General features: G+C 41.2%; 1 protein-coding gene across 1 annotated transcript; it reads left to right on the top strand.

Moving 5' to 3' along the window:
* Positions 1-19,950: 19,950 nt before the first annotated feature.
* LOC115358536 (Rieske domain-containing protein) lies at positions 19,951-22,248 on the top strand. The gene is made up of 3 exons (XM_030050570.1): positions 19,951-20,339; positions 20,739-20,854; positions 21,760-22,248. Exons 1-3 carry the CDS (start codon positions 20,150-20,152, stop codon positions 21,856-21,858), a joined length of 405 nt encoding a protein of 134 aa, XP_029906430.1. The 5' UTR covers positions 19,951-20,149; the 3' UTR covers positions 21,859-22,248.
* Positions 22,249-24,377: the final 2,129 nt, after the last annotated feature.

Raw genomic sequence — 24,377 nt, 5'->3', positions numbered from 1 at the left:
ACTGTCTACTGCAATGTATTGTATGAATGTAGTTTAGAAATCATTTGAGGTCTGAAAAGTGAACTTGGATTTAAATTTATCCCTCCGAACAATAACTGGATCAGACACTCACAAATTTTCTCATGCCAAAATACCTGGAGCAATGTTTCACTTTTTAAGAAAAGTGCAAGCCAGTAAAAGTTTATACAAAGTGTGTAAAACCCGCCATCCCCTACACTAATAACTAGTGGTTGTTGCAACCTATTTCCCTTTGCTCGCAGAGTAGTCCACCCGAAAGGTATGCAAATAAACTGACCACACAGCACAGGTATGTCTATTATATCGCTGCTCGAGTCTAGACTCAAGTATGCTCCCTTCATATCTGAGCCACAAACTTTATTGTAATTGTTTTGAGTGTTGCACAACAGGGGTTTCGTGTGTCGTGAAAGAAGGAAAAAATGGTGGTGGGGGAGGAGGAAAGGAAGAGAGCGAACAGGTTTTGGGATGTGAGCTCCTGGAGTCCAGGGCAGTAATGGGAATTACAGGAGCAAAGGCAGAGAGGAGCTGGCCTGGTGGAAGAGGGCCCTTACCGTTAGCCTATCACTTTTATGGGGACCGAGGGGCTGGAAGGACTGGCTGCTTAAGCCATTGGACTCTGCAACAAGGAAAGAGGGAAAGTAATAACAGTCGTAAAAAGACCATCAATCACGGCGCAAATTACATGTTTATTAAGAAGAAAGGAAAATGACAACAATAAAAGCCAACGGACAGAGAAGCGGACATTCCTGGAGCAGCCGTGATAGATCAGGCCATGGACATAACCGAAATCACATATGGGAGCAGAGGTTTATGGCCCCCGAGCCACACTGATGTGTCAGTGTCTGTGTTCAACAATTATCATGACATTAGGTGACTCATGTCTGTGCTCTTCTCACAAGCTATATATTTTTGCACAAAAATGGTCTGATATAATTGTATATGTTCAACTCTATGCTCACATCACCCTTTGGTATAATGTAGTTCCCACTGTGAGAGGTTTTCCTTCAGGTCGTTCCATCAGTCCGGTGGTCAAGTCGGCTGCATGCACTGACCTGAACACAATTTGACTAAGAGAATGGGTAGAATGGGCAGATTAAGGTGTGTTTGTATGTGTGTGTGTGTTTCCAAGAAGTGAGCATTGCCTTTATCCCCTTCTCTTTGAGTGCTGTGGCACTAAGCCTTACTCAGGCTGGTGTGGCCTGGCGCTCAGGAGGTGAACACTGCCAAACAGAAGCACTTCCTGTCCACAAGAAAGGAGAGGACATGTCTGCTTTCCAAGACTTGAGCTCAGCTTCAGCAGCAGGGAAGACGTGACCACGGTCAATAAGAATAAGTCTATGCTCTGACAAAAGTAGGACAGTGTTCCCAAATGGTCTCCAACACACACTCTCACACATATGCACCTTGCGAAATCATTCAGACTGTGGGCCTAAAGTATTGCCCCACAAGAGGGATGATGTACTTCCATAAACTCATATTTAATCGCTACTCAATGACAGCATCATGACTCTTCAAGAGCTCGATAGGATGCCAAAAGACAGCTGTTGACCTGCTTGGCAAACCTCTGTTTATCCATGACCTCATTTGGTACTTTAATACTGTTTCGTTATGAAATATGAGATCAAAAGTTTTTGACCACTCAAAATTACCAAGAGAGCGCTTTTGCAATGTTTCTCAGTATTTTATCAAATCTAAAATGTCGTGGTAAGATGGGTTAATACCCCAAGCTTCACCTCTCTCATCATGATGTTATCAGACACATTTACTTCTCAAAAGGAAACTGATAAATATATTTTTCAGTTATCTGATTATAACTTGAGCATTTCCTTTGTAAAGTGTCAAACCACTTCGCTCTTTTCTTGAAAGAGATGTAGCAAAGCAAATTTGTGCTCTGTTCAAACTACGAGTAGAGTTCAAATAGTTCAAATAGTGTAGTGCAATCAGTGATCGTAAGTGTAAGTCTAAGACATCCCAGCCTTCACTGGAGTTTCACTCAAAAGTGAGATATCTCACTTTTATGTATAGTATGAATGAATGAAAACCCCTTAATGACTTTTTTTTTTTTTTTTTTTTTTTTTAAATTATGAGATATCTTAAGACTTTTACTTTTGAAAGAGTGGTGCTTTTTGGACATAAACATCCACATTTTGGAAACAGCTACAAGTTAACAACATTTGTATTTATTCTTGAACACCATTAATTTGTATTTCAGCTCTGAAAGAAGAGCTCAAGGTTCTCAAGCTTCAGTTCAGAAGCACCACTAGAGAAGTGAGTGTGTGACAAGGTTGCTTGGCATATGTGGGTGGCGAAAGTAAATGCGTGATGCTGTTTCCTTCCTGAATATCTACTGCCAAGCTGCCCTTTAGCAAGGTATTTAACCTGCACCTACTCCAGCTGAACTGCTCAGTCATCTCAGTAATAAACTGTGCAGCTGGTCAGTGTGAATGCAAAGTAGCATGTTGCCAAAAAAGTCCATGTGTGCTTAAAAAAACTTTCCTGGAGGTATAAAAGTTAAAAAAGAATCAGTGGACATTGAACATGTGCAAAGCAATGATATCAATGACATTAAATGTAGTCATAGCTGCACTAAACACTCTCAGTATCTTTTTGACATGTTCTCACACAGGACCACATTATCATGCACAGCGTGTTTATACCGCAGCTTTGTTAAGGAAGTCAGACAGTGTTTATCATGTTGGATTTATGGCACGTAGCTAAACGGGGCCTTATCTGATCACAACTTGAACATTTCCTTTCTCAAGATGAAGATACTTTTTTTCCTTTTTTGCTGACACAGAGAGAAACAGTCAAACACCAGCGGTGAAATGCTGCAAAAGATAACTAAATTTGACCTGGAGCTCATCAAAACATTCATCATCAACGATGACTTCATGATTAATCAGGACATACCTCTAGTGTACGTCCTGATTAGTGTTTGCACAGTTGCTGGCAAACGGATCAAGAAGTCTTCTGAAGTCTGTGCTCAGCCTCATCCACCTGCCCCCTCTCTGCCGGGTAAGAGTCCACAAGATGTCTGTGTGGCAACATGACCACGTCTTCAGAGGCTATCAGATGACGCCCTGCAGCTCCAGCCACTTACTTAAAGTCTGAATGAACAACAATTCATGCTAAAGTTGTCTTGGTGGTGTTTTTACAGCTGGAAATGTGGAGCTACCCAGATATCTCAGGCTGGCTCTTGATTTCATGAGAGATACTGCAAGAAAAAGGGGGTAGAGTGGGGCTCGGGTACACCTGTGATTTCAATAAAAGGACCCCTCCCAGTCCAGCCTTTGCTTGTTAACACTGAATTAAATTTAGGTATGTGCTGCCTAAATGAAGTCTGGCAGACAGTGCATAATGAAAACATCAAAGAAATGCAAAAGGCATACAGAAATAAGTAATTTTATTTTTGGACAGTGGTTCAAATGAGAGCTCCTGTCAGTCAGTGCCTTTTTCTTGTGCCTCCACTGAGCAGCTTTTAGTTTGAGTAATGACTGACAAATATGGATTTTAGCACATCACTGTAAAGTCTATCATCAAAGTCCACTTTCATTTTCTGTTCAGCTCTGGGTTGTAAAGCACAAGGTTTGCATTAAATTTGGGAAACTTCAGACTGAGGAATGTCTTGTGCTCAAGATACTGAGAGCATTTATACAGGTAACTGTGTAGTATTTATAATTAAGTGTAGCCCATTACTGTGTTAACCTCTGAATCATAAAAATTCAACCTGTTAAATTCACTGTGCTATTCAGCCTTCATATAGGTGACTTAACCTGAGTTGAAACTAAACAATCTCAATCTAAGTTAAGCACCTGTCCCATAAAACTTAATACAAATGAGTCTTTGGCCACTGAAACAATAACATCTTACCAAAAAATACTCAGGCAACACATATTTGACAGCACATCACAGGGGAAAGAGGGTAGAAAAAGCAAATTTGTGATTACAGAACACTACGTCTTAGCTGTCGCTTTAGTAAATTATGCTTCTAGAGATTAATAAACACAAGGACACACTTTCTGTGCTTTGTTTTTGTTTAATAAAGAAAAGGGGCTTTCATGTGCCAACTCAAAACACTCCAGCCTTACAAGCAAAAAAAAAAAAAAAAAAAAAAAAATGACAGAAATAACAGGTCATTATTATCACAAAGAGGTGTTCAAGAGACACACTGCAGTGCACTGGGAGGGAAAATGATGGCAGGAAGAAAAGCGTGACTACAGGACTAGTCTGAGTGTGTGTGGATAAAGAGAGGAAACTAGGAAAACTAGGAAATAAGTATTCATAGCAAAGATAGTTACACACCCTAATTCACATTTTGACCACTGTATATTGTTGCACCCTTCTCCTCCTTGTATCTCAACATCCACAAATCATGGGTAGCAGCTGAATAACACAAGAACAAATAGACAACCAGGGATTTGTAACAGCAACACAGGATTTTCAAGCTGGACTGATATCAGGTAATGTGAGGCCAAGCAAACAGTTGACTGACCACGTTGACCTCCTTGGCTAAGAAACAAAGATTTTAAATTAAGCCTAGAAAAGTCCTTGCAAAAGTAGCGCTTAGCCCTCAGCCAGACTGCCCGCTGTGGGAAAAAAACACAGCCTATTCTGTCCTTATGAATGTACTGGCAGAGCAAAGCTCTTAAGATGGCCCATAACTTCCACAGCATCCTGTAATGTGCTTTTTTGTTAATGCCAGCAATCATTTTGGAATAGTAGGCGGTGGTGCTTTTCAGCAGCGGATATCTCAGTGTTTGGAATGAAATTTCACTTGACACCATGTGCAATACTCCCGTTGTGAAACATAGGAAAATGTGTTTTTGGTGAACTTTTTTTTTTTTTTGCCATGAGAAAGTTTTCATACCTCCAAAGTCTTATCTCCATGGCAAAGAAAACATAGCAGTATGAGGAAAACATCTGTTTGCAAGAAACATTTCTTGTTCTTGTGCAGCTTCTGAGAGGAAATAGGGTTTGTATGTGTGAGTGTGTGTGTGTGTGTGTGTGTGTGAGAGAGAGAGAGAGAGAGAGAGAGAGAGACAGACAGAGAGAGAGACTGACCTGTGATTCAAGTATCACTGACATTAGACAGTGAGACAGCATCTAAGACGGTTCACTCTCCCATGATTGACTCTCCCTGACTGCTCCCTGAGAAGACTTCTGCTGCAGACCGTTTGCCTCTCATCTGACAGCCCTGCCACACTAACCAAACTCCAGCAAAAGATTTGTCAACTGGATTGAAATCAGCTCTTCGGCTAAATGATTCCAACATCTTGGCAGTGGAAGGCTGTATTGAGATGGATGCATGGTATGGGGCCTTTGGTCATCCTTTTGAACTCTCGTGTCCGTTTTCAGTGAAGAATGTAATTATCAAGCAGCCGAGCTCCAGCACAACACATGAGCTGGTTCTCCATCTCTGTCATCATGCTCTGTTCATTTTCATTTCATAAAATGAGGCTTCCTACTGAGCTAAACCACAAGCTAACTACATCAGGGGCACATCTTCAATTTCCTGTCTCTGGTCCCACATACATTGCAGCTGATGAGAGTTTTTGTACAGGCACCCACAATGACAATACTCACTAAACCAATGAAAATATTAATAGACAGAGGAAGAGTGATTACTCCAAATTAACTAAGAATAACAGCAGCCGCAGTCCTCCTGCCAAAATCTAGCCTGTACTGAAGTAACATGCCAGGCTAAAAGGAGAGAGCAAAGAGGGACAAATCATTCATCTGAGACTTGAAGGACATAAATTATGTCAGCCCTATGGATGTTTTTCTGTTCTGCTCGAATCATTTCAATCCAAAAAACATATGGTGTCTATCCACTTTAGACATGGGATTCATATTTAGATGTATCAGGTTTACACCAGTATAATAAGAGGATGGGAATTTCCTTCTCTCTTCTCTTTTTTCATTTTTTTTTTTAAAGAACAAAACTTTTCCAACAAGCTAGTTAGACCTCATTATTTGTGAGCAAAAGGATACCAGTAGCTAAAGCTTGGTGTATTTTAAGTTTTGCAGTTGATCAGGTTTCTGAGGTGGACCTCTTTACAATCAGGAAATTGCTCAAAACCACTCATGTGTACAGCATGTGAACAGCAAGTCCTTGAAATAGCGTTGTGTTGGCCTGTTCTGGAAAGTTCACAGTTTCTAGTTAACTGACTGCTGAGTGAAAATGTAAAGATGTAGTGATGAGATACAGGAGGTGATGGTATCAAAACACTCAGTGGTGAAAATGTGATTTCACTTTGACTTGGTGTTCAGACACAAAATCAAAGATCATGTTCACCCACAAGATAATGGTTGTTGGTGTATTGCTGCTGTGGCATTCATTTCTCGCTACCACACACACACACACACACACACACACACACACACACACACACACCACATAAAGGGTTCAGAAATAGAATCTTCTTTTATGTCAGATCTGAGTGAGGGATACAGACCCACAGGGACTCATGGGATACAGGTGACTAGACACACACACACACACACACACACACACACACACAGAGAGAGAGAGAGAGAGAGAATACCTTTGCACAGTGCAGTGTCTGTGCGTCAGTCTGTCTGTCTGAGAAAACAGATCCAGTGCTCTGACCAAAGAGAAGAGATTTCAAAGAAAAATGTCAAACAGAGTGGAAACAAAAACAGATCTTTTAAAGCATGTTGTATGTTTTTCACTGAGGAGGTCTCAGCATAAGACTCTAATACATCAGCCCTTTTCATGGAGGGCAAAATAAGGGTCAGGTGTAATTAATAGGTACTGTAAACTGATACCTATATTTAGACATTTCCGTTTTCCCTGCTATAGTTTAAGGGGATGATTGAGGAGCCAGATGTGGCAGTTAATCCTAGTTTGGACAATGTCATATTAGGTCACAGAATCCAGGTCCTGTGGATCCATGGTGGTCTTGGTGAGAAACACATTTCCATGGGTAACAAGAACGTCAGACGAGATTAAAATTAAAATACATAAATTTTGATTAAAATGTTTGTTTTCATCATTGCCGTGATAATCTGAAGTCCTTTCTATGCAGAGAGAGGCCTATCAGCTGATTTCTCCCAATTAAAAGATTAAAAGCTGTTTTCACACATATGAGTGCAGCGATCCAACCAGAGCAAGACATCGGTTTCTATTCCTCCTGCAGTTCAATCCACCATTTAACTGAGGATCATTTTACCAATCTAACGTTATGTCAAGAGAAGTGAGGGATAGAGAAGCACTTCAATCTAAGATGGAACTTTAGCTGGCTTTTTTTTTTTTTTTTTTTTTTAGTAAGTGAGCTCCTCTGCAGTGTTGATGCAGCACTACTAAGACCAGTAGCTCTTTCAGTCCCATCAAGCGGGATATTTTCACTTTGCTATACAGTTGGATGATCTTACCAGGGTCCAGACAATATTGTTACCCTACAAGGGGAACTAAAGCCCACCCAGCCCTGTTACTGTACAAAATTCAGCCACTAAAACTCCATTTTATTACAGTTATTGACTTTTAAGAACCTCTAAAATCTTGCTGGATGGTGGCTATATTACCCAGGAATCACACTAAATAAGAAAATCCCTGTTTTTAACTGGATTTACTATCCCTTTAAGAAAGACAGGTTCCCTGATGCCATGCAGGATGACAAGTATCCTTGATTTGATCCACTGAGCTGTAACATGCTACGCCCTCCCTGTCTGCATCGCTCTCAGGATATAAATTGAATTTCACAAGACAGCAACCATCATTATTTTCCGCCATTTCACATTTCTGTGTCTGGGTACTTTGTCAACAGTAGGTACTTCAAGATTAATCTAATCAAAATACATCCTTCTATAGCCACTATGCATTATTCATTTGACAAGTTAGTGAAGTGTGTGAGTGTGTGTGTGAATGTAAAAGTTCCCTCAGTATTAGCCTGAATATGTTTGTATATTTAATTCCTTGAAGGAAAAATGAACTGGGTCACATTTATGAGTTCCCCTACTGCACCTTGTTCTCAAGGTTTCCTCACTGTATTGTGCAATGTGGGTTTTTTTTGCAAAACTATTTACCACTTATCAAGAAATATCTATCATCTCTATGTGCAAAAAAAAAAAAAAGCCCACAATTTAGTGTGCATATATTTTATTGTTGCTGAGCCTTTCAGTGGCCAGTTCCCCTGGGTTCACCCTTACATGAAACCTTGAATAGAGCAGTCCCACAGGAGGGAAAAGGGGCTCAGCGAGCAGACGCTGGTATTCTGGGTATTTGGCAGTCAATGAGAGATGAAAGGCAGGTATTTGGAGGTATTTGGATTGAGTGGACAGACAAGAAGTGGAGAGAACAGATGAGAGAGAAAACAATAGAAAGTATATCTTTAAAACCGTTTGCTTGGGGTGGAAGAAGAGGCAGACAGTCTGCATTTGCCATTATAGGACCTTTTTTCAATGGAGAAAACAGATGAGCAGTGTTTATCTGAAGACTCCCTCCAAGAACAGCTGTGATAGGACAGGAGGGGGATCGTTTTGTGTGTGTGTGTGTGTGTGTGTGTGTGTGTGTGTGTGTGTGTGTTTATGTGTATATGTGCTCCCTATGTGCATGTACTGTGTATGCAAGCACACGTGGGCACGTGCATTTGCGACTGCTTGTCTGAGAACACCGGACCACCCTCACAACCGTAAATGTGCTGTAATCTTCCTGCTTGCGTTTGATTGAAGTACTACCATAACGCTATAATAAACCCCTGTGTACAGTGCTGACCCTGCACAGCAATAATCCACTGTTGGTTCTGCTGAAGTTTATTACACTCATTAGTCATAGTTGTTTACTCGCAGTCTGGCCACTTGCCTGCCAACTGTTTCTTTTTTTCCTTTCTTTTTTTTCTTTTCAGCATATGCATCTTGCCCTTCCTCCCCATGATTTAGTGAATGAATGGCATGACATCAACAGTTCAGCAGCTCTCATAATGACCACTATATTTCACAGTCACACCTGCTGCATCCTGACCCAGCCCCGACTCGGTTTAGCTGGGGAAATCAGAGCCACTGAGAGTGATTGTTGGAAAATACCGTAGATGGATGAGCAGAGAAGATGGATTGAAGAAGGACCGCCAGACTAAAAGATGATGGTATGATTAGATGGAGGCACAGAGTTTTCAGCTGATGGAAGGAGGGATGATGGGATGAGATGCATGGGGTGTTTGCGATGACTTTAGCAATAAGACTTCTCATTCTCATCACTTCAACGCGAGCAAGCTGCTTATGATTTCTAACAGTGACAATTTGGGAACACAGTGCACAGTTGCAGTTCATTTGTTTCCCCTGCTTTGGAAGGAAACAGCGGTCTCTATATTCTGGTCCGCTGCCTGTTCACCATGTTCCCCCTAGGAAAATGACATCTCTAATCTCTCAACTTAAAGACAGGCTTTCTTCGGGTTAGACAAGTCTAAGCACGGCTGATTTAGATCTTCATGACAAGGTTAGGAGCTGTTTTCAGTTTCCAAGCACAAAGTGAAATGGAAATGGCAAGGATATAAAGGATATGAAGCACATTTAAATTTTTTCCACAGAAATATTCTGTGAAATTAAAAGTGTACCATGCCATTTGATTCCAGAATAGTTGCAACTCTGAAAAAATATCCTGGAAATAAATGGTCTTACTGACAGTGTTGTCAGAGTGCTAGGCCTGTCAGATAGCACTCAGTGAATTGAAAATGTAAATGCAATATTTTGAGGAAGAGGAAGTGGACTTGTGGGTGTCGTGGTGTTTGTGGAAGTGTGAACCCACTGAGTTTTTGCAAGTCATTTTGGCCCAGTGAAGGATAGTCACTCCTAGTGGCTTTTCATAAATGAGCCAGTGTTCACTTTAATTTTCAATTTTCATTCCATTTGTCATGAGTTTTCTTCCGTTTATTCCCGAAGCCATAACCAAATAATACATGTTCTTCGAGGTGAGAGACAGAGAATTGTTCATTCATATTTTATGCATCCTCTCAGAGAAATATGCTGCTTGGAAATAAAAAAAGCCTCACACTCAGGAGAGCTCTATGACCTCTTAAAAAACCCACATTGTTTTTCCCCATTTCATTATTTTATGTCCACATTCTTGTTTTGAGAAGGGGTTAAAAGGTGAACAGTAACCTGTTTTGCCATAATGATTCATGTTTCAAACGTCTGGCGTTCAGCAGCAGCCACAGTCCGACATTCCTATCAAGGATAGGGGTCTTCATGTTAGCAATAACTCACGATCTGGGAAACATTTGTGAAATAACTAAGCCTGGAGCTGAGACACGTTTGTGATCAGGTGAGAGACAAAAGTAACAATCTGTGTTTTGCAAACAGTTTGATCAGTTTGCTCATCTATGAGAAATATATATCTATCTATCTATATCTATATATATAGATATAGATAGATAGATAGATAGATAGATAGATAGATAGATCTATATATCTATACCTATCTATCTATCTATCTATATATATAGATAGATAGAGATAGATAGATAGATAGATAGATATAGATATATAGATATATAGATATATATAGATATATAGATAGATAGATAGATAGATAGATAGATAGATAGATAGATAGATAGATAGATAGATAGATAGATAGATATTATCAACACAATCAGCTTGAAAGGACTGATTCCTAAAACAGAACACAATTTTAGGAATGGTGCCACTGCATACATAAGATAAAAATGCATTCAGGTTTGAGGAATGGTTATTGGAGAGAAGGAAAGCTTTGCAGGATAATGGGAGCAAAAAAAAAAAAAGAAGATACATTTAACTCCCTGTGAGGATGACGAAATGCGATCAGAATCAGCTGAAAGGTCTTCAAGGTGGTCAGACCTGTGATATATCCATGAGGGGAGGCATGTTGAGGTTATGTATTTCAATTGTACCTAATTAATTCAGACAATGACAATTTCCCTCATCATTGTTACAAATGCAGTTAAAGTCCTTGGCAGTTTGGTTTATTAGCAAGAAATAACAAACAGTCCGGATCTGGGGAACTGTATACAGCCACCGTCTTCAGACTGTTATGTTTTTTTGTTTTTTTTTATGTTTTAATGTTTGTTCAATCTGAGAGTTATGCAACCAATTCTAGATTTATGCTTGTTTTTACAGGGGGGTTAGGAAAGGGCAGCTTTAGTTTTTGTCCAGCCTACCAGTACATGCTGGGAAACTACTGAATGTGTGTCTTTCAAAACATGCACAGTAGTAGTTTCAAACAAATATGTTAAAACTATAAATTCAGCAGATACATATAGAAACTCTATTTATAACTTGGCCCAAACTGAAATTTCATATTATCCATGTCTGTGTTTTGCACATTTGTTCTGTTTTTCCACCCGTCCACCACACAAAACCATAACTGTCACAGCAGCTGCAGCAATTTTCTATGGTCCAGCAGGAGCCCTGAACAACAAAAATAGATGCAAACCTGAGAAGATGTCCCACGTCTATAGCTGCTCTTGGATAGTTTATCTTTCTCGCTGAGGGACAATAAAGGAAGTATCGAGTCCTTTTCATAAGCCACTATCTCCTTGCTCCCTTTGAGTGATTCGTTTTAACATTTTAACGCCAGACATTGGGATTATTAGCACGCTGGCAGTGGAGGGACTGAATTATTGGATTCCACTCCCTGCAGTTTCCTAGAAGTATTGAATTGTGCCCAGCCTGGACACTGGGCCCTCCAACTCGGAGACTGGAAAGATACTCAGCACCTCATTAACTGCTCCAACGTGGCTGTGCTGCTCCAAGCTCTTTCACTGGAATGTCAGGTAGACATGAAGGACTATATGGGCAATATGCAAGCTATTCCAACTAGCTAATTCCTGCCCTGACCTAGTTTGAAGTGCAGCTTGTTATAGCAGGCAGACGATATGTCTGCAACTGCCAGATTTAATTTACCTACTAAAATCCCAGGGATATTTTTGTCATTGGGTCACACAAGCACATACACACAAATAATACCACAGGTTGAACTCTCTTGAACTGGGCCCAAGACAAGATCAATGTAAATAGTTTGTTGACAGCAATAATGTGCCATCAAGTTGAGCTGTCAATGAGACTGTGGGACTATTTGTGTCACTGTTGTGACACCCACTATCTCACAGCCACATGTCTGTCACACCAAGATGTGACTGATATGCAGTTTACCAAACTGATCAGTGATTGGTGCATTTTGCAATGAAACCAAGCACTGCAACAAGGCCTCATAGATTTGAGGAGTTGCAAGAGCTTTATTTAAACAACTTGGTGCAACATAATTATAGTTTTAATAGGTTACAGATAGGTAATGGTAATGGTAATGCTGTGGACAGCTAATATTAGTGCAAAACACACATCCTTTGCTACTCATTCTGTCTAATATGTGTACAACAACACTGGACAAAGACGGCCCACATGCCGGGTTTCTCGCCGTGAGACCTTTGTTTCTGAATGTTCACTTTCCCAGATGGAGGGGTCCACCTCAAACCCCGTCTCTCCCCTACAACTCCAGCATGCTCTCATCCCTACCGAGGCGGCCTGGCTGGAGAAGCTGCGTGACAAAGAGCTGTGATGTGGTGAGACTCCGTGGGCAAATGTAGATTTCAAACCTCCCCTGCATGGACTCTCAGGCGGCCCTTGGTACAGCTCAGCTTACTCTCTTTGAATTGTTACTTTTGGCGTCACAAGCTAAAACACAACATTGTTCTGACATCTCCATACTGGAGTGATTTTACACATCTCTTGCCTCTCTCCTGGCCAATTTAATAGAGGTCTGGTTGCTATGTGTGCTTTGCTTAGACGCCTTCCCTGGTGCGAAGTGGAGAACACATGAGATCTATTGATATTGTGCACATGACTCCACCTGAGTATAATGTTCTTTGCTTTTGCTGGTCTCTTGAGCAAAATAGCCATGGGGAGGTATGATGTCTCACAGCCTTACAACCCAGTGTTGGGGGGGGATCTCCCATCAAATGGAATGAGGACAGACTTATTTTGTAATCTGTCTCAGGCCCCCACCCCCAGCCCCCCAGCCCCTTCATCCCACCCCACACAGACATCCACAATTCACTGTTATTTTTTGTTTACTTTGTTCGTTGACCTCCATTTATCCACAGTCTGATCTATCCAGCTTCAGACTGTAATATTCCCATATAATATATCCATCTTCTCCTGCAAGAGCCAGGAAGTATTAATGTCCCTTGAAGAGTGCTGCTATGGGACACATGCAAGTCATTGAGGCTTGGCAGGCTGCTGATTTGTGGAGCTCTTGACATGTTGCAGCAACTTTGAGAAATGTGAAGTCGCCATGTGAGGAAGACGAGTAACTAGTTTGAGTCGGGGATGGAATCTGCGGTAGCAGCAGCAGTCAGACTTGCTGGGATGGCACCAGACTGGAACAGGCTTAACACCTCTCCATGGGCCACTTTGAAATGCAATGTTCCAACAACAGGCACACTGCTGCCAAGAGACCAGCTCTCTCTCTCTCTCTCTCTCTCTCTCTCTCTCTCTCTCTCTCTCTCTCTCTCTCTCTCACACGCATAACCCCCCTTCCCACCCCACACCCCTTTCCCCCCCTCTTCATTTAATGTACTTCACAGAAACCATCAGCTCCTCAAAAGAAGATGACATTGAGCAGGAAAAAGTGACAAGTTTTCATGTTTTACGAATTAAGGGAGAGCGGAACGATATGTTTTACACATGCCTGCCAAATGTTGCTTAGATGAGACCATTCACGCTCCATGTGCATCATGTGATTTGGAGCCGCAGACCTTATATAGCTCATGAAAGTTTAGCGACTATATAGATTTTCCTGTTTAAACTTTGCTGCCAAAGATTATATAATATACGAATAACTATAAAGTAGCAGCGGTCTACAGTGCCCATCCAGCCTTATGCTGACAAATTACGGTAAAATCACAGTCTTACACAGTGCATCACCAAAAGTACAGTTATGTGTCTAATCATTCTGCCTCCAATCAGCACAGTATACATCACCCCCATCCTCCAACCATCTCTGCATCCTTGACTGCATTTTCAGATGGAGAAATCCTGCCTCCTTACTACTCAGCTCTGACCTCCCCTCCCGGCTTGTCTGCCAGGCTTGGAGCAGTGGACAGAACCTTGGAGAACGAGACGTATTGTGTCTGGATATAATCAGCAGTGAAGACATGAAGGGAGGAATGTAGCATAGTCTGATCTCTCCTGCAGATCTGTATGAAGTGGAGGTGGAGAGGGGGACAGAGATCACAGCGGGCTTTACATACAGTGACTCAGTTGCTTGACATCATACCCTTGCATTCCCATAGGTGCAATTACATGATGTGTATCCTGTACAGTGAGGTTAGAGAAGAGCAATGTAAGTTTTAGGATGGAGCAGACATGCAGGTCAGGTTAGGTGTCCTTTCATGTTTCACTTTGAACAATACCTCAGGGAGCATACATCTGAATCTTGCTGTCTTTCTCTAACATATTCCTGTCAAACTCTCTTACCAATATGTCTTGGGTAATTATGCTGTACAAACATCACTTCAGACTACATTATTTTATCCTGTCAGATACCGTATCTCCACATTTCAGCAGCAATATTTACATGAGAATTCACACGGGTTCAAATAAGATTAAGGATGTCAGTGTGATTTTGCAGAGAGAGGCATGCTGACAGGTTGAGTAGGCAGATGGAAGAGATGTGGACAGAGAGTCGAGATAGGGAGTGTGTGTGTTCGCTTACCTTTCAACACCGTCAATTGCACAAATATGATTGAACTCACCAGGCCGTCTCCTCTAGCATGACTAAGGAGACAGGCAAACACAAGGCCATTTATCATCATTTCAAATATTCTTCCTGCTTCATTACTGTTCCTCATGGGTATCTTGATTGTAATATAGACAGCAGTGGTCTAAATCTCAGAAACATCACTTTTTACTACAAATTAGCCTAAATTAATCATGATTACAGTTCATCATGATGACAGTTAGGAATTTGTTTCAGCTTTCAAAGAGGTTTGTCAATCAGCACTTTCACATGAGAGGGTTCAAAGCAACATGAGGCATCTAACAGCTGTTGGTGCCAGAATTGCAGGAGCATCAGTTGCAAAAACTGAAGAATTATTTGATGTAGCAAGGTGGGACTGGCCTTGCATAGCCACATGCTGATTTTGTTAAGGTGTTCAGGTGACTGGATCAACCATTTGTATGAGACCATGTTGTATGAGAGTGCCAAAGCTTAACAAACAGCAGCAATTGTGAAAATCATCAAACATATGTCAGCATATTGCATGATTACAGGATTCTTTCCATTTTTGTAAGAAAAATCTATGTTGATGTCATGTTGTTTCTGTTTTCCAGTTCAGAGCACTGTAGTTTCTCATTGTCACCATCATGTAAGCCCTGAATGGACCCTGAATGGTTGTAGTAGTACTTGTTTGCAGCCTTGGAGCCACAACAAGTGGCTTGCCCACAACCAGAGGACCACAGCAAACGGACTCTGGTACTTCCACAATGACACGCTTCATGGCATTATCAGTGTCTCTACCAAAAGGTGCAGGCAATATGTATGTAATTTTTGGGGGCTATGTATGTCAGGAGGGTTAGGGTAGGGGATGGGTGCCTCAAATGTGCCCCTTTTTCATCACAGAAGAATAAGGTCTGTCTTTCTGTGGTCCTCTGGTTGAGGACCTCTCATTGGATCGCCAACGCTGCAGCGAACCCCTTCCTGTTGGTCCAGGTATTTTGTGGTATGAGGCCAGATGATTTTGCAAGTCAAATGAAAATGGGCTCGCAACCAGCTGCTTGTGCCCGGCTTAAGGGGAAACGTCTACAGAATCATGAAAATAGATACCAAAAAATGACAACTCCATTATCAGTGAGGATCAGTGGTTTCAAGTCGATACTCAGCGACAGGGATACATTTAACAATGACAGTTATTAAACAATACAAAACTAGGGCATCAGAAATCCCCCCAAATTTAATCACCATCGCTGTGACAGTCTCAAAAGACTGCCATTTGGAAACTTCTTGTTTGCAAGACCAATGTGCAAAGATCCATAAAGACCCACAACAAAACCTGAACCAAAATGGATTGCAATGGAGAAGAACATGATGAAATGAATTGTGTTTCACAATTGTGTTTCACAAACTGTCCAGACAGTTTTATGTTTGGAAAAAGCTAAAGGATGCCTTCAATCCACAAGGTCTCTTGCCCACTGTTAAACATGGTGCATCTGTATTGGTATGGTCATTAAGTGCAATGATTGCTCTGCATGGTCATATAACAGCCAAAGAATATGAGGTGATTTTACAGGACCAGGTGGTGCAAACACCGTCCTGTAATGATGTTTCCACATTCCAAGACGATAATGCTTTCAAAATCACTGCTAAACAAATTCAAGAGTGGTTTCATGAGCAGCAGGATTCAGTTAATGCTTTTTTATGCCCTCCCATAACACCAGATCTGAACATCAATGATTTCTTTATGGTACATTCTGGAGAGCACAGTGGTGCATATTTCGACCTCCTTCATCCTTCAAAGAACTGGAGGCTTTCCTTCTTAAAGGAACGGTCCAATATCTCACTACACTGCGATTCGGGACTTGTGTGACAGCATTCCAAGTGGGATTAGCTGTTTTTATTATTTTTATCCGTGTGTTTTATTATTTCCTCCACCCCTGTACACAAGACTTTTAAACCAAAAAACTTTGTGGACTGCAACTGACCCCTAATCAATGGTCTCTCTGAGGACCTGCTCTTGGTTCCAGCGGACCAGGAGACTGGCTTCAGGAGGAGTTCAGCCCCAGGTTCAGTTTCCTGTTCAATCCCCACAACATCAAGGCTATGTCTGGCTTACCACTGGGAGTGGCATGATGTCATGATGGATATGAACGCCCCACAATTTTTTAGGACAGCAGGAATCAAGCACTCACATCAAAATAGTGTTATCACATAGATGCCACTGGGAGTTTTAAATCCTGCTGTTTGCACATCAGCGCCTGAGCCAGGGGGCACACCAGTGGGATTTGTGGACAGAACAGGTAGTGGCGTTTCTGCGCTTGGCCGATGCATTTGCTGAGCTAATGAAAACCATATTGGCTGCAGAGATGATCCTTCATCTTGCCTTGGCGAATGAGTTAGTAGACTTTTGAGGGTGGTTGCTGGGTTTGAGGACAATGTTTTGAGGAACACGATGAGGCTAATGATGGATGAGTTTGGGCTCCACTAGCAGCCAAATATTTCATCTAAGCCAGGACTTCTCCAAGCCAGATTTTGCCCTGTACAAACAGTTAGACTGTCCAGTGATAGGAATATTGCAACAAAAATCCAGGAAATTTATTGATACACATGATCATTTTGGACTTTTTGCTTGTTCTCTGCAGCTTTATTTGTGTTTATTGTTCCCATCTGACCCACCGATTCCATTTTTCCACAATGCATCTTTTTAATTTCTGTCATTATTTTCTCTTCCTCTGAAAGCTCAAATCATTTTGAGAACATTTCATTTTGATTCAGACACAGTCTGTGCCTTTAAATTTACTCACTTTTAAGGATGCCAAAGCAGAGCTTTGGGCTGTTGCCTGTCAGTATTACCGTGCCAAATCATATACCTGCAGACTGCCCACTCCACTGTACAGCTTTATGGGTGACAGAGAAGAACAAGCATGTTCTATAATCACAACCCCACCTCTTATAAGTGCAGACACCAAACTCTTGGCAGCACTGCTGAAAATAAACACCTTTTGTGAGAAGTTGAGAAATTTCAGTCTAAGCCTGGTGAAGTAGAATGGCCACTGCACTGTATGTCTGATAGTTCACATATGCAAGGAGCCCAGTCACTTGCCAAAACGGCATGCCCTGCTTTATTTCAATGCCTGTTGTTTGGAAGCAAGTTACATAGAAATTCTGTGATGAAATGTAATTAAATACTTGCTAATGTCAAGCGACAAATGGACATGAATTCATTCATTTGGCAGTGTCGGTGTCTTACATTTGGCAACAGGTAATAACAAGCTGTGCTGTGTTAAGTGTGGTACTTTTAGTGTCACAGCATTACCATTTGATAAATATGCTAATATGAAAAAGTAATTAAGGTCATTTTATGTCATTTACCACGTGGAATGTGCAGTGATATTATTTCCACTACACTGGAGGCATGTAACAGTAATGAATAAGCACAAAATGACAAAAATATCCCAGCTGTAAAAAATGATGCTGGTCTGGGGTTTAACCTTCTGTCAAAAGAGCAGCAACATGTCAAAGCGGTTTTGTTGTTGTCGGTTAACAAAGGCCAGTCCCTGCACACGCAACAACACAGAGGACCACAATACTATTACACAATAGCAAACACTGACATTCAAAACTGTTAGGCACTTATGGAGGTCCCCTTCAAACATCCTCTTCAAAGGTCACAGATATGAGTTGCAAACATAAGTAAGCCATGCTGATTACCTCCCTGTCAGTCTGGTTAACCTATTAGCACACAGCGTGTTCTTTGGTTAGGTAGATCAGGTTTCCCTATGCTGACTTTACCTTTTCCTCAACGAATCAACTCACAGAGCACATTTGCTTCTGTTGGGATCCAGTGACACCAAATATTCTGACAAGGGGTAGCAGCATTCTTTCTTCCTGACCGCAGCACGTACTCACAGGAGTATAGCTTTCCTCTGTGCTCGCTCTGCAGACTTAAACATGAGGCAGTCTCTCAAAGTCAGGATAAGAACAAGTGGCCTCTGTTATGCATTGCTTCAGTCTAGACAGTAACTCACACAACTTATAGGCCATATTGCCAGCAGCATTACTACTACTGGCATTATAAAAAGATGGAGACAAAGTGGATAAAAGCTGAAGAAACACAGAACATTAATAAAAAAAAAAAAAAAAAATTAAACACTGCCAATTGGGCAAATTTGCGGTTCGCACTTAAAGCTCCAACTAAACGCCACTGGAAAAATCTGTTTTATGTATTGGTGATTAATAGAACTCATTAATCTGCTTTGATCAGAGATAGATGGTCGACTTATTCACAAATGCTCTATAAAAGCTGTCAGTAGGAGGAAATGACTGAGGTTTAAAGAAAAGTCGTATCTCATGAGATGTTATCATTCAGAGGTTTCAGTTCCTGGAGATATTTGGTGTCCTGTCAGTTTGCAAAAGATAAAGTAGGCAGCAGACATACTCATGTATTTTTTTTTTTTTTTAATTTAATGTACAGTGAGTTATAACATAATGCAGTGATTACATATGCAACAGCAAATACATTAGCTGAAACAGAGTTAACAGATACAATTTGCTATGTATTCTGTTCATATATTGTTAAGATGCACTGTGGAACCACAACATGGGCACATCTCATAGCCGATTTCTGTCTGGGGAAGGCTACTTTTCACCTAATCACAGAGTCTGCCATGTAAGGACAATAACAGCCATGTAACTGATAATTGAGACATGGTTTCAAACTCTTTGCTCACTACATAAAACATAATGTTCCTACATCCACATTTGCCACACACTTGGTGGAAAAACTCCAGTAGCCTCTGCATGCTAAGCTGTATGCAACTGTAATGAAGTGAGCAAAGATCAGAAAATGCATTTAGTTGTATTGTTTGAAAATAAAACACAGTGAGGTAATGGCAGACTGACCCTAATCATAAAACCGGATGAGGCTAATGTGCACTCTGTCTGGGCCCATTCATAATTAAAGGTCTGCATTTATGATTGGCAACATTTGAAAACTTCGGTTTGTTTTGGCTGAGCTGCAATAGGCAAAAGTTTTGTGCAACAGCTGCACACATTTGTGCTCCATTTCAAAACGTGAAATTACACCTACTGGTTTTGTGAGGGACATGCATGTATTGTGCACACCGCTGCTTTAATAATTTGTGACAATATGTGGACCTCCATCTTTGAGATGATGCGTATTTTAAATAACAAAAAAGGAAAGGCGGTAAGGCAAATAATGACACGGGGCACCATCCTGCAGTGGAGGGCAGGCTGCTGCGGGCTTGGTCAGAGGAAGCACAATCCACATGGCTGATTATCATACCAGTCGGCGTGGTTAATATGGAATATTTTCACAGAGCACGTCGCCAAATCCTTTCACCGGCGAAAAAAGAGCCCTTTTAACGAGTAACGCAAATTAGAAAGCAGTTCATTTCGCCGCTCTTTATGGCTTCTGGCTCTGGGAATGAGGAGGGAAATGCGGAAACCGTTTCATGGAGACTCATAGGCCCAGCCTCGGAGCTTTCCAAGAAGCAATGCCGGCTGATGTACTCCTCCCTCGGCTACGATTCTGATGTCTGCCTCTTCTATGTGAAGGGGGAGTTCTTTGCCATGGATGCCCGTTGCTCTCATTCCGGTAAAGCCTCAACCTATCAAGATGGAAATCACGCGTCATGTTCGCTTAGATTAACCCTTCGTTTGACTATAATGAGCGAATTACGCACGGTGCGTCTTTACCAAAATAATGAATAATTGTGCGGCAGTGAAAACGCTTATTGACTGATAGGGAATAGGGATGTCGGTGCGTGCCACAGAATGTGAACGTGTGGCTATTTTTTACATCATGGTCTTATCAAAAACACAGCAGCGTCATGCCCCCTGCAGTCACACTGGCTTGTATGTTCCGCACCAGGCCCCATGCGTGCCTCCTTCCACCGATCACATCATTCAAATAGCTTATTCCTAGAGCAAGAGGCCAAGTTTGTGGTTCTCAGAAGGAAACTGTGATTGACTGTGTGTATTCTGTGTCTGCCAGGCGGTCCTCTGTGTGATGGAGACATTGAGGAGGCTGACGGGGTCCTGCAGGTCTTCTGCCCCTGGCATGACTATGATTTTAATCTCAGAACTGGGAGTTCAGGAACTGGGTTGCAGGTCAGTCCAGTATCATTCACATGGCCAGATGTCGGCTAGAAATTATGGCAGAATTTCCTTCATAGTTTCCCTGACATGTTTCATAACATAAACGATTCATTGCCATGTCAGCCAAAGCTGCTAGAAATAGTCTGTAAGCTCAAGATGAAAAATAAAATACATGTATACACCTCTGTATGTCATTTGTAACATGCACTTGTACAATGCATTAATCAGTGTGGCAAAGCATACATGTCCCCCAAAAAATCCTAATCTAAAACAGACCAGGCATGAATATATTTAAGATGACCTTTGGATTGTTCACTTATATCATCAGGGGGTTGAGAGACAAAACTTATATTTTCTGTAGGCTGAGATAAACCGGCAGACATGGCATCAGAAAGTTCAGATCATCAGTCACAGTTACATGGAGCTCTCATTTTTTGTTCTATTATATGATTAAGAGTAGAGAAACATCCTTGTTACCTGTTTCCATTGTTTAGATGAGTGAATCACTCAGCATATGTTTTGATGTTTCATATTTTCAGCGGCAAAAAAACAGTCCAAATACGAGCTTCATTTTCGAATAAACATCTCATCCTCATTTCCATCAATCAGTTATTTCCTAAATGATTATTTCCTCTCTTTATATCGACCATGAGCAAGAGGAGAAATAGAAAACATGTTTCAGTGCATGAGCTAATAATCATAGGCCTATGATTATTGAAATGATTTGCTCAATCATGTAATTTCTAAATGGGGAAAGCTGGAAAATCAGTCTACATAAAATGCCAGCAGAAGTTTGTGCCGTGGCATGTCAATGTGCTGAATTCTCACTGCTGGCTTAAGCAAGTTGGAGCATTTCTGTTCTAATTTTTCCACTTGTCCTACTTCTTCTTTTTCATTTTGTGTTTTGATTATTTTAGCAACAAGTGTACGAAGTCAAGCTGGAGGACGGCAGTGTGTATGTGAAGCACCCGAGTCCGCTGTCCTTGCAGCCTTTCCCTGCAAACCAGAAGAGATGAGCAACCTTGAGCGGCTGTTTCGTACTCAAGCCCTTTGTTTGACCACCGAGTTTCCTGATTATACAGCCTCCAGCCTGCAGCAACTCCACTACTCTGGCTTTTTTTTTTTTAAAGATTTATTCCACAAACCCAAGCCATCCGAAACATTCCTAAGCCTTATCTGTCATTTTCACAGCCGTTTTCCACTTTGATTGCTGTGAACTCAGGACAATATCAAGGAGGATCGTCTGAAGAGGACATGACATCATGAAACCCTTGTGAATTTTTCCTCACTGACATGCTGGGTAGAGAGACATCACTTGCACTTAAAAAAAAAAAAAGGAGAGCTGCGAGCTTGCTACCCAGACACTTACAGAGGGTTTACATCTGTCCAACATAAAGTACATTAATCTCCTTTCCCTTGTTTCTGAATTCTTATTGTAGAGCCAAACAGCATAATTGAGTATTAGGAGTTTGGAGGATTTTTGTATTGAATATCTAAAATAATCTCTCTGGTTCCTCTTGAAGTCGTCCTTAATAAGATGACATTACTTCTGATGGAAACATGTTGATATGGAGGAATTAATGTGACATTTTTCTTCCCCTCATCTTATTCATGCAGTCACTGTCTATCTATCTTGGACATCTCTTGCTGTTGCCATTACCTCATCAGTGTGTTTAGGTTGAAATCCACTTACCTCATAGCTTTTAATCCACCAAAGAATATCGAAAAACTGAATTTTTTATCTCTTTAATTTGCTACATACTGGTAATTTATCATCTTTCCCATCTAATTATCAGTCTCATGATACTATTGCTTCACTTGCTTGTACTGGGAATTGTGTCTGGACGATTTGCACATGGACCAATGTAAATGCAGTGTGTTTAGTCACACCGCAAAAATGTAACCATTATTTGCAAAGATGGACCCCAAATGCAGACACAAGGACTTCTGAAAGCATTTTTAGATCAAATTTGGAGCTATATTATAGGCAGTGCCACTATATTCACAGTAAGAGAGTCATCACAAGGTATGTACAATGCAGCACTAATATCGTGACTTGTTAATATAGTGAAAATGTACAAAGTAGCCACGGTCCAGTGAACGTCCACTCAACTGGAATAAGCAGGTCTTGTTTTTGGGACATAAAAAGAGGAGCCTGCTGTTTGTGCTTGTGATTACATCCCTGCATTCTCTAAGTGATATCATATGTGAATCTGAATTAACTGCCTTTACTAAATCTGTCTGTCGCCTCTCCATATTTTACCTGAGGTAGTGACAGTGTTGTTTCCAGTGGTCAGGATCCGACCCGGACAGTGTTAGTGGAGCAATCACTCTGGCCCCTGATGTTTTCACTCGTCCTCAGCAACAGTCACCTGGGACCTCAAACTGTTCACCCCGCAGACTGGCAACTTCGCTCAGTTGTGGCTTTGAATAAATTTAGACAGTTCTTCCAGTGACGTCAAATAACAGAGACTCCCCCTCAGTTTTACCAAAATTAGTTTCAGATATTTTTTTTTTTTTCTTAGTCCAAAGTGAGTTCCAGCTAGTAGCGCACACATGAAGGGCACTGCAATTAGAATTGGGGGGAGTCCCAGTGTTTAGAAATCTCCATCAGCATTTCCCTCCACCCTTGGCTAGTGCACAGACAACTTTGTCCTTTATTGACGCAATGGGGCTGAAAAGATCGGTCAGCAGAGTGACTGAGAAGGTTCAGGACCTGAAACGCTGCACTCACTCAAAGAGAATGGATTTTGTTTTATTTGTGTCCAGGTGTGCATATCCACCTAGGTGCTCGAGCGTGTACTTACTTGAGTGTGTGTGTGTGTGTGCTCTATTCCCAACTGGCGCGAACAGTCACCCACACATTTTCTCCCTCCACCAATTTCTCTGACACGCAGAGCCCAGCCAAGAAGTTGTCAGTGAAAGTGTGGCTCAACACTTGAGTTTTTCTCCCCTCAGCCTCTCCTGTTGTGCGACTTTATTACGACAATATTTCCACTGGCTCAGAATGTCTTTTGTGCACACCAGGGGCCTTGCTGTGTATGTTATGATTCATCACCGTCAGGATAATGGACACATACAATTGAGATGCAGCAATTTTGTGTAGGAAGAACACTCCAATTTTATGGTGTCTAGTACAGTGCACAGGCCAGGAGAGGTTTTCACGTCTTGGAAAGCTCGACGATTCGAAATATTCTGTTTATCGTGTTTGATTGCATCCACAGCCTGCACTAATACATTGGAGAAACCAACATTTATGTCAGCCCTTTGCTATTCATTTATGTATTTATGTGACATTTCTTTCTTATGCTCAGCTTATCTTAATGTCATTTTTGGTTTTGTGGTACTATTTCTATGCCCTGTATGTGGAAAATGTGTGTTTGTTGTTCTCCAGACTGAATATACTGTATTTTATATTTTTTGCCACAGTTTTATTTCAACTATATGTTCACATGTTGTAAACTGCATATTTAGTTTTCATTCAAATTATGCAAAGGTGATAGATCAGTTTTGTGTATGAACGTTTTATTTAATT

This window comes from Myripristis murdjan, chromosome 4, assembly GCF_902150065.1.
Source record: "Myripristis murdjan chromosome 4, fMyrMur1.1, whole genome shotgun sequence".
Classification (NCBI taxonomy): Eukaryota; Metazoa; Chordata; class Actinopteri; order Holocentriformes; family Holocentridae; genus Myripristis; species Myripristis murdjan.
The sequence above is the reverse complement of the archived record's forward strand: the minus strand, read 5'-3'. Positions and strand labels throughout refer to the sequence as shown.